General features: G+C 42.7%; 1 protein-coding gene across 1 annotated transcript; it reads left to right on the plus strand.

Annotated features, from left to right (window-relative positions):
• Positions 1 to 10,845: 10,845 nt before the first annotated feature.
• On the plus strand, positions 10,846 to 11,793 carry LOC105720163 (olfactory receptor 52P1-like). Its single transcript, XM_012456467.2, has one exon. The coding sequence runs from the start codon at positions 10,846 to 10,848 to the stop codon at positions 11,791 to 11,793; it is 948 nt and encodes a 315-aa protein (XP_012311890.1).

Here is an 11,793-nt window from a genome sequence, read left to right on the forward strand (position 1 = left end):
CTTATCTGGTCTTCTGGCCCAACACCCTTGAACCTGCTTGGCATGAGTGCTTTGTCCAGTCCTTACATGTCATCGTCTTACGTTTGTTTCCTGCCTTCACAGTCAAGAGGTCAACAAACAACAAAAAGAAGACTTTGTCTCCCCCAAGAGTACATGGGGCTCCATACTTACAGAATATTCAGTCAGTGCTGTTATCTACATGGCAGGCCACACCTGTATCCTGAGAGGACCTTAGAATGATGAGTTTGGGAAACTGAGTCTCCAAATGGCCATGGAGGAAGTAAGCAGTAGATCTAGGACTAAATTTCACATCTCCTGACTCCTACTACAGGCATTAGACTCTCATAAGGAGTGGTACAGCCTAGATCCCTCACATGTGCAGTTCAGAGCAGGGTTTGTGCTCCTATGAGAATCTAATGCTCTGGCTGATCTGACAGAAGGCAGAGCTCAGGCAATAATGCTCTCTCGGCTACTGTTCACTTCCTGCTGTGCATCCCAGTTCCTAACAGGTCATGGACAGGTACCAGTCTGTGGCCAGGGGTTGGGGACCCCTGGTCTATAGGACCACTATAAGACCATGCTGCAAAGATGTAACGAGTTGTTGCTGAAAACTTCAATAAGTAAATGTACCCGACCTGTCCTTCCCACCTCCTTATTTCAACCTTCTTTTTATCCTGGACTATTCGAGCAGCTACGACTTACAGTGGGTCAGAATGTGCAGTAGGAAGGAAGTGACTAACATGGTCTGGGTCTTAGCTAAATGCTGAGGTTTTCTGGAGGAGGTCCCTATTGCACAACACGAAAAGGAGTGGATGCCTGAGAGGCAGGAAAGTGTTTCCTCTGATAATGATGACATGGAGGATCTGAAGCTTACAGAAGCAGTATTTTGAGAAGGATTGAGAGCTCTCCTGTTAGAGATATACACGAATGAGAAGAGAATCAGGAGGTAAGGTAATGCCTGAGATGAAGATGGGTTGTCTGAGCATAAGAGGTCTGCAAGAGCTGGATTCTGCTCTGTGCACTCCACAGCTCAACTTCCGGACCTAGCCTATTCCCCTCAAATATTAAACACTCTTCTCCCACCAGGTCTCTGCTCTGCCTTTGGATATTCCCTCTAGTGATTACTGTTTTGTCTGATTTCTGCCATTATCCTGGTGGTTCCTGTTTTCGCTGCTCCCCCATCTCATACGCCCTTGACTTGACCCGCGCACACGAGTACCTAGTTCCAGCCCCAGGAGCCAGGTGATTCCAGCATACACACCCCTCCCTGGTCGTCTTGTCCCTGGTCCCATCTGTGTCAGCTGTCTCACAGTCCCCTCTATCTGCCAGGTCTTCCCCTTACACCATTGCCCCAGTTTGTGCTCACCCCTCAGCAAGAAGCTCAATTCATTTTCCTCGGGCTTCAGGAAAAACTGGTGGTTTTCCTCTCTTAGAGAACAGCTGGGAAAGAGAATAGGAAAGGGAGGGTCTGGCTATATCCTCATAATTGTTTACTCTTTTCCCAAAAGAAAAACAAAACAGGTCCTGTCCCTGAGGAACACCCTGAAAGGGCTTCATGGTGAGTCTGATCTTTTCTCTGGGGCCAACTCTAGGAGCCTTCTCTGCTTCAGGCTCTAGTCTTCTGGGATTCCTGCCTCTGGCTTCCTACAGGCCCTACTCCCTCACCATTCTGGGGTGTTTGATCATGCCTCTCCCTCAAGGCAGTATGGAATGTAATTTCAGTAATCAGTGTGCCCTTCTCCACCCTCCTCTTCCTCCCCTGCAGTATAGAGCCTCCTAAGAATACAGAAGCAGCTCCCTTATGGGTACGCTTTCCGATTGTGACCCAGAAAAGTGGAGTTCAGGCATAACTTGGTCAAGGTTATCTATTACTTCTTTGTTTTGTTTGGAGTTTGGATGTTTTAGTTTGGCAGACAGAGCTGTGAGTTAAGGTAATAGGTGACAGATCAAGGTTTGTCTCAGCTTGTGACCTCGACAAGGCACTTAACCTCTCTGTTCTTAGGATTGTTTCTTGTTGTAGGGACAATAATCCCAGTCCTTCCCACCTTACTGGGTGGGAAGTAAGGGTGGGGGTGGGGTGATCTAATGATCATTGAGGAATAATTATCAATGTTGTTGTTCAATTATGAACCATTACTAAGACCAATATATTAATAAGTCCTCTTATCACTGGTCTTAGAGCTTGCTATTTTGCCATGGTCCTGAGAAAGGAAGTTGGTTTTCAGAATAGCCTCTAAGTCCTTTAACCTGAAATAACTCTACATGAGAACCCAACAGCTTCTACTGACACTGTATTCTGGTCACATTCCATTTCTTCCCCCAAAGACACACAGATCTTCCATCAGTTATCCTAACTCTTGTCCCTCAGAAATAAGGACTTGTCTTTCACACCTTGAGTCTCCAGAACACATTGGGTTGAGGTGGACTTCTACTCAGAGCTTGCATTGTGAAAGTTTGAATTAAGTTTAGCAGATACAAACTATATAGAGATGGTAATCTGGACTTGAAGTTCACAAGCTTATATTAGGACAGTCACTGTGGAACATACCAGGCTGTGTTAGGGAAAGATTGAAGTAACTCTATATTTAATTATTTTGAGAATCCACCATATACCATTTTTCACAGTTGCTACACTATTTTGCATTCCCACCAGCAGTATGCATGGTTCCAACCTTACCACTTCCTCATTAATGCTATTTTCTGGATTTTGATCATAGCCATCCTACTGGGTGTGAAATAATATCTCAATGTGTTTCAATTTGTATTTCCCTAACGATTACTGATGTTGGACCTCTTTTTTATTGGTCATTTGTACATCTTCAGAAAATGTTTGTTATTTGCCCATTTTTGAATTGGATTATTGGGTATTGTTGAGTTGTAGGAGTTCTTTATTCTGGATAGTAAAACCTTATTAGATGTATGCTTTGCAAACACTCTCCTAGTCTGTAGGTTGCCATATTAGTTTTTATGAAGTCCAATTTATTTTTCTTTTGATGTCTATACTTTTTGTGTCATAACCAAGAAAATATTGCCAAATCCAAAGTCCTGAAACTTTCCCTTATGTTTTCTTGTATGAGTTTTACAATTTTAGATCTTGTGGTCCGTCTTTGATCCATTTGATTTAATTTTTGTATATGGTGAGGGTCTAACTTCAGTCTTTTGCATGTGGATATCCATTTTTCCCAGCACCATTTGTTTGAAAACACAAATAATTGTTTGGTTTTTTTTTTCCATAAGTTACTGAGGTACAGGTGGTATTTGTTTACATGAGTAAGTTCTTTGGTGGAGATTTTTGATAACCTGGTACACCCATCACTCGAGCAGTATACACTGCACCATATTTGTTGTCTTTCATCCCTCACACCCTCCCACTCTACCCCCCAAGTCCCCAAAGTCCATAGTATCATTCTTCTTTTTTTATTATACTTTAAGTTCTGGGGTACATGTGCAGAACATGCAGGTTTGTTGCATAGGTATGCATGGTGGTTTGCTGCATCCATCACCCTGTCATCTACATTAGGTATTTCTCTAATGCTATCCCTCCCCTATTCCCCTACCTCCTGGTATCCCTCCCCTAGCTCCCCAACCACTGACAGGCTCCAGTGTGTGATGTTCCTCTCCCTGTGCCAATGTGTTGTCATTGTTCAACTCCCACTTATGAGTAAGAACATGCAGTGTTTGGTTTTCTGTTCTTGTGTCAGTTTGCTGAGAATGATGGTCTCCAGCTTTATCCATGTCCCTGCAAAGGACATGAACTCATCCCTTTTTAAGGCTACATAGTATTCCATGGTGTATATGTGCCACATTTTCTTTATCCAGTGTTTCATTGATGGGCATTTAGGTTGGTTCCAAGTCTTTGCTATTGTGAATAGTGCCACAATAAACATACATGTACATATGTCTTTATAACAGAATGATTTATTATCCTTTGGGTATATACCTAGTAATGGGATTGCTGGATTAAATGGTATTTCTAGTTCTAGATCCTTGAGGAATCACCACACATTGTATTATTCTTATGCCTTTGCATCCTCATTTTGTCCAACCCCATTTTACCCAATAGCATTTGGCGGTTGAGCACTTCCCAGTTCCTGGTTTCCTGAACAATATTATCTTGTAGGTTTTCTTTCTTTCATTAGTATTGTCTTCTGCTGGCTAGTTCTTTTCTTCCTCTCCTCTGAGTCTCTTCTCTTTGCATACTGATTTGTAGGTATTTTCATCATTTTTCATGGCTTTAATTATCTATTTTAATAACTCCCAACTCTATATCTTCAACTCATATATCTCCCCTGAACTTCAAATTGGTAAATTATTTTCTTTGCTAACATCTATTTTTATCTAATATACAGGACCAACCTTACATGTCCGAAACGGAACTGATTCCTCTCTCCCTCCGCCCCTTTAATCCTACCTTTCTCTTTGTGTTTCCCATTGCACTGAAGCCCTTCCCTTTACTCAGCTCCTCAGATTGGAGCCTTCCTTGAAGCCCGTCGCATTCTCAGAACCCCACACTGAATCAATCTACCAACAAATCCTATCAGCTGGACCTTCAAAGCATATCCCAAGTGTAATCACTTCTCATTGCCTCCCTGCTGCCACTGTGGTCTAAGGCACAATCATTTCCTGCATTGGCCATAACAACAACTTTTGTAACAATAACAACTCTTCTATCCTTGTCTCTTACATCGAACCCAGAGTAGGTATTTTAAAGTTTAAGTCACAGTACAACAGAACCCTGTTCAAAATCTTTTAATAGTTTTCCACCACGGATCAAACAAAATTCAGTCTTCACCATGGCTTACAAATACCCTTTGGTCTCTGGACCTTCGCTACCTCTCCTACCATCTCCTCTTAATTACTCCACTCCAGCAGCTGGCCCGATACTTTCCCTCCAATTCACCAAACACATTCCAGACATCAAGGCCTGTACATCTGTTCCTTTTGCCCAGAGCACTGATCTCCACAAAGCTGTACACTTTGTTCACTTGTTTCATCAAGATTTCTACAAAATGTCACCTCAGAAAGGCCTGACTACCCTGTCTAAAACTATGCTCCATGTCATTTTCTGTCTTATCCTGTTTTTTCCCACAGCACTTTTAAAATTTATTTTTCATTAAAATTGTATATGTTTATCATGTACAACATGGAGTTTTTAAATGTCTATACATTGTGGAATGGCTAAATCAAGCTAATAAACATATATTACCTCACATACTTTTCCATTTTTGTGGTGAGAACAGTTAAAATCTCTCTTCATAAGTTTCAAGAATATAATACATTGTCGTTAACTGTAGTTCCCATTTTATACAATAGGTCTCTTACACTTTTTTTCTTTTAACTGAAATTTTATCTCCTCTGATCAACATTTCCCCAGCCCCAACACCCCTACACCTGGGAACTACCATTCTACTTTCTCTACTTCTGTGTTCAACTTTTTTAGATTCCGCATCTAAGATCATGCAATAGTTGTCTTTTTGTGCCTGGCTTATTTCACTTCACATAATAAACTCCAGATTTACATATGTTCTCAAGTGACAGAATTTCCTCCTTTCTAAAACTGAATAGTATTCCACTGTGTGTGTGTGTGTGTGTGTGTGTGTGTGTGTGTGTGTACACACACAAGCCACATTTTCTTCATCCATCGATGGACACTAAGACTGATTCCATATCTTGGCTATTATGCACACTGCTGCAGTGGACATCAGAGTATAGATATCTCTTCAACATATTCCTTCAGATATATACCCAGTACTAGGATTGCTAGATCATATGGTAGTTCTATTTTTAATTTTTTGAGGAACCTTCATACCATTTCCCATAATGACTATACTTATTTACATTTCTACCAACCATGTACAATTTCTCTATACCATCTTCGATGCTTTTTATCTTACATCATTTAATAGCCATTCTAACTTCATAGCACTTTAATGCTGCGATGAACATCGGAGTGTAGCTATCTCTTTGGACATATACCCAGTTCCATTTCCCATAAAGGCTGTACTACTTTACATTCCTACCAACCATGTGCAAGGATTCTCTTTTCTTCGCATCCTCTCCAACACTTATCTTTCATCTTTTTGGTAACAGTCATTCTAACTTCATAGAACTTTCAATATCCATTTGTTATGTATTGATTTTTTAATAAAAATCTCTCCTAGCATAGGTGTTCCATGAAACAAGAACTTTGTCTTCCTTGTTCAGTATGGCATTCCTAGTAGTACTTAGAGAAATACTGACACATAATAGGTGCTCAATAATATTGTATAGAATAGTTGTTGGCTGAATAAAATGTGCACCATAATATCCCAAGTTAATGCCAAACATCTATGACTGTCCCTGAGGCCTATCAAGATAATGGAGAGCTGAGGCTTGGCTCTGATCATTGTGAGGCTGGCAGAAAACTTTAATCATTTCATTGATCTGTTTTGCCACTTTACAATCAGTTGAGTCCCTGAAGAACCAAATGGGAGAACGACGAAAACCCAGGATCCCCAAAACGTTTCATATTTGAAGTGTCATTTCTCTGTGAGCTCCCAGAGAACCTAAATGTTTGGAGAATAAAGCTTGCACCTTCCTCTTGATCATCGGGGCCATGTCATCCCCACTAGGTCTTTCCTTCATCAGCTGCATTTAAAGCTCCTTAAAAGCAGGAATATTTCCAATTTTTATATCTCCAGGACAGTAGCAGATACATAAGCCATCAATGTGTATTTGTTGACTTATTGTCCAAAATCAAGTTTCATGTCTGCCAAGACTACATTTGATTAGAATCCAGTCTGCTGTTTTGACAGCCTTCCCCCAGTACCTAACATCACGATCTTCTTTTAAATGCCAACAGAGAGAGAGAAATTCATCCTGGTCTTTGCCTTCACAAAGTCCATTGTGTAGGAATCTACTGATGACTTACCAGGTTCCAGGCCCTTAACTAAAAATCGTATATGTGCTATCTCATGTCAACCTTCCCCATTTTTGAAAATGGGGAACAAGAGGCTAAAAGCTGTTTCTTAACTTACCTAAGATCATGCCAACAGTATTTAGAGTGAACTTTATCACCCAAATGGCATTTGATGAGATGCTGTGTGGGCAATAGAGAGAAAGGACACACACCCTGTGTATTTCCCAGGGTACCAGGAAAGAGTCATGAAAACATTGGCTTTGAACTAGGGCTCAGTGTCCCCAGAAAATGCCCAATGTCCCTTGCCTTACAGGTTTTGCACATGCTGTTTCCTCTTCCTGGTGTATTCCTCTGTTCAAGCCCACTTTATCCTTCTAAACTCTAAATCCTTGACTAATTCTTAATAGTAAATCCCTCGCCTGCCAAAAGAGACTCTGTCTTCTTTTTATGTCTGCATATGTCCCATTGAATTTTAATTGATTTTAATGTCTGCCCATCCTCCAATCCAGACTATGACCTCCTTGAGAAAGGGGGCATGATCCTTCAACTCTGCCTTAAAATCTAGCATAATCCTTCACATATAATAGATGCTCAATAAGTGATTGACACATTGGATAAGATAAATACTATTTATTGAGAGCTTAGCAGAGACCAGGCAAAATGATAAGTGTTTTGCATATATCATTTAATTTTCACTGCTTCCCTACTTTACAGATAAAGAACTAATGTTCAAAAAATAGTTTTTCCTAAATACCAAGAAGCAGATATTTTATCAGGGCTATCCAATATTTTGGCTGGGCCACACTGGAAGTTGTCTTAGGCCACACATAAAATACACACTAACGATAGCTGATGAACTAAAAAAAAAACCACAAAAACATTTCATCACGTTTGAAGAAAGTTTACAAATTTGCATTGGTCTGCAGGTTGGACAAGCTTGTTTTACATGGAGGAAAGGGGCCAGGAGAAAAAAACAAAATTAGTATAACATTCTAAAATATGTTTCTATGCCAAAAACATTTAAGACTATGCTCAAAGACCTTTCCACCTACCCCCTTACCCACACTCAGGATAGATCTTCTCTGCTATCCTACCCTTTCCTCCCATCAGGGCCTATATTTCCAGCTTTCGATTTGCTGTCTCTTTCCAGCATCCCAGGGGTCTTTTTGGCATCTTTATCCCCCAGAGAATTGCTACCCTCAGTTAGGGTGCTAATAATAGGATAAATACTCCAGCTCTTTTGCTCTCCACACTCTAACCGCTGTAGGACCAGACTATCACAGCCTGCCTCAGACCTGGTAAGTTTGTCTGTTTGGTCTTCTCAGTGTGCCCTTTATATGGTTGAACAAAGACATGACTGCCACTAAGATAATGTTTTTACTGAGGTGATCTCCACTTCATATTAAAAGGACTTACAAATGAATCACACTTTCGACCACTGTTTTGTGGCCATGTAGTTTAATTGCCTCTTCAGACAACTGTCTCCCCTAGTAACCACCACAGCAGCTTATGAGGTAGGAATCAAGCTCTCCAGATCACACAGATAGGGAAACAGTTTGAGAGAGTTTAGGTGGCTTGACTGAGATCACACAGGCGGTGAGCTGTAAAGCTGGGATTTGAATCTGGCTGCCCTTGGGCATCCATGAGTGAGTGCTAAATTCTAGGTTGGTCACTTCCAGATGCTCATGAGCACCTCCACGGTAAAGAACTTGCTCCTTTCCTCACGAGACAGCCTTATTCCTGGTGTTTGAATTCCTTTTCTTATGTATTTTAGGTAAGGCCTTTCTTATACCAAATGCTAAAATAATTCAGAACAAAGCAGGGGAATGAGGGGCATAAAGGAGCATTATTATTCTGGAGAGCTATCTGGAGGAGGCAGGGAGTCTCTCCTTGCCTGATCTCAGTAGGCAGGTGAGTCAGAGGAAAATAACACTAGAGTATAGGCAGAAAAGGTTCACAGGCAGAGAGTAGAAAGCTTTGAGTCTCTAGCCATTCACTGTGGAGAGGGCTCTGCAGCCTTGCCACACCACCCACTCCCAGCCTAGATATCACTGAATCAGACTAAAGTGGCAAAGGCTCCTTTAAACACGGTGATGATAACCCATCTTCTGCCTTGCATACATTCCCAGTGCTGTAAAATCTCATCCTGAGTGTTTTTCATGAGGTCTAACTCAAATAGTAGGAGAGTCGAGAAGTGAGGACCCCAAGGCTCTCACCTCAACCTTGACCACTTCCCTAAAATCCAGGAATATGATGTTCAACATATGCTCTTCCAGCTTCACTTCCCCCTCTGTGCAAAGGGAGCGAGACAAGGGGGACTTGTGGTCATTATGCTGTGTAGTTCCAGATCAAGGATGGAGCAAAATGTTTTGAGTAACAGTTCAAGGGCTGAGAAAACCTGATTCAATTATTAAAAGGCTGAGATGGAAGAAGAAAAGAAGGGAGGGAAAGAAAGTAGAGCTGTCTCATTCATGACTGGATTATTCAGCTCTCACTTTCAAAGGGTACTGAAGCACAGACACTCCAAAAACAATATCTTACATAAATGTATGTCCCTGTGTCTTCTTAGTACAGCCTTCCTCGTGCATTTTGCACCATATATAGATACACACGATCACATGCCCAGCCAAACACTGTGTTCTCACTCATCAAATGGAACAGTTTTACATGCATCATTTCACAAGGTCCTTCACACTCTGATTTCTCTATCCCAGACCTTTCAGCTACCATGAAGGCTAAAATCTCTTCTAGGGTTGCTTGGGCCCAGGCTGGATGGTGGAAATTCAGGGAGATATTATAGAACAGAAAAACAGGAAATGTATGAAGGGATGATGAGACAGAAAGGAACAAGGTGACTTGCTCAATATGAGAGTGACAGCCACAGTTAACACTGGGATGGAAAGGAGGCATCCTGGACCACAGTTCCTTCCAGCAGATCACATTAGCAGACCTTATCCTTTTCCTTCCTGCTCCTGCTTCTTTCTCCAAAGCAGTTTCCTATGATCTCTGGGTATGGATAGCTGATGCTAGGGAAGGCAAGGAGCATTGCATTCTAAGATGAGGAATACAGATGGGCATCACTACAGAGTACAACTGGTTCCACTAACTCTGTTTAACACTTCGAACATAGTCACACACAATTATATTAGAAGCTCTTTTCAATAGAGGTATTTTTCTCTCTCTCCTCTCTCCTGTTTCTATTTCTGGCTCTTGTTTCTACCAGCATCTGTATAGGACACCTGAGGCAAGTGCAGGATCCTTGTACTAAACAGAAGCCAAGCAATCTTACACCTGTATCAGGCTACCAGACACTCAGCCTCTCACCTCTGTTTTACTGTTCCTGGTCAGACTAGGTTCTGAGCCTCATCAATGGGTTATTTTAGGCTCAATGGCTTGAAAAACCTGTCCAAGATCTCTCCTCCTTCCTATCAATTCCCTTCAGACCTGATCTTTCCATTTTGAAAAGTGACCACATTGGAGTCTTCCAATCTGCCTGAATTTTTATCATTAACATTACTTTTATATTGTCACACAGGCAGATGCATCAGAAGAAAAAAATATTAGAGTACAGGCAAAGGAGGACTCACAGGTAGAGAAGAAAGCTGTAAAAGTCTCTAGCCATAGCCCGTCACCATAGAGAAGTTCTACAGCCATGCCACTTGCCAACAACCTGCAGCCTGTGGCCTGTGGCCTGGACATCATTGAATCAGGCAGAAGTGTGAAGGGCTCCTTTGAACCTAGGAGATAGTAACCCACCTCCTGCCTTGCATTATTTCCCAGTGCCCTACTGTCTTCCCATCCTGGATGCTTTTCATGAAGTCTAATGCAAATATTTCCTGCTGCTGTTCAGCCATAGCATAAGGATGAATCCCAGCTGCTTCATCTCTCAGGGATTCCTAGGGCTCAGAGCAAGGCAGTGAGGTCTTCTCTACCCATCTCACTTGGCCATGAAACTCACAAACCACAGCCATCAGAACCCAGCCTCCTTTCTGCTCATGGGAATTCCAGGCCTGGAGGCATCCCACTTTTGGATTGCTTTTCCCTTCTGCTCCATGTATGCCCTGGCAGTGCTGGGCAACATGGTGGTGCTGCTAGTAGTACGTTCAGAGCCTATATTGCACCAGCCCATGTACCTGTTCCTATGCATGCTGTCTACCATTGACCTCGTCCTCTGCACCTCCACTGTACCCAAGCTTCTTGCACTTTTTTGGGCAAAGGATGCTGAGATCACCTTTGGAGGCTGTGCTGCCCAGATGTTCTTTATCCATGGCTTCTCAGCTGTAGAATCTGGTATCCTGCTAGCAATGGCCTTTGACCGCTACTTAGCCATCTGCCGGCCTCTGCACTATGGGTCATTGCTCTCCCCAGAGTCTGTAGGCAAGCTAGGGGCTGCAGCCGTGCTTCGTGGCTTGGGACTCATGACCCCACTCACCTGCTTACTGGCAAGACTGAGCTACTGCAGTCGAGTGGTGGCCCACTCCTACTGTGAGCATATGGCTGTGGTGAAGCTGGCTTGTGGGGGAACACAGCCAAACAACATCTATGGCATCACAGCTGCCACACTGGTGGTGGGCACTGACTCCATCTGTATCGCTGCCTCCTATGCACTCATCCTCCGGGCCGTGTTAGGCCTCTCCTCCAAGGAGGCAAGGGCTAAGACCTTTGGCACTTGTGGCTCCCACCTGGGTGTCATCCTTGTCTTCTACACACCAGGACTCTTCTCCTTCTACACACAGCGGTTTGGCCAGCACGTGCCCCGGCACATCCACATCCTCCTGGCTGACCTCTACCTGGTTGTGCCACCCATGCTCAACCCCATCATCTATGGCATGAAGACCAAGCAGATCCAGGATGGGGCCCTCCGGCTGCTGAAGTGGGGCCCTGCTCAGTCATAA

This window comes from Aotus nancymaae, unplaced genomic scaffold (genome assembly GCF_030222135.1).
Source record: "Aotus nancymaae isolate 86718 unplaced genomic scaffold, 86718_ANA_hifiasm-v0.15.2.pri h1tg000059l, whole genome shotgun sequence".
NCBI classification, from domain to species: domain Eukaryota; kingdom Metazoa; phylum Chordata; class Mammalia; order Primates; family Aotidae; genus Aotus; species Aotus nancymaae.

Coding starts and splice junctions, on each gene's coding strand:
- LOC105720163 (XM_012456467.2), top strand. CDS start 10,846: ATGAAACTCACAAACCACAGCCATCAGAACCCAGCCTCCTTTCTGCTC.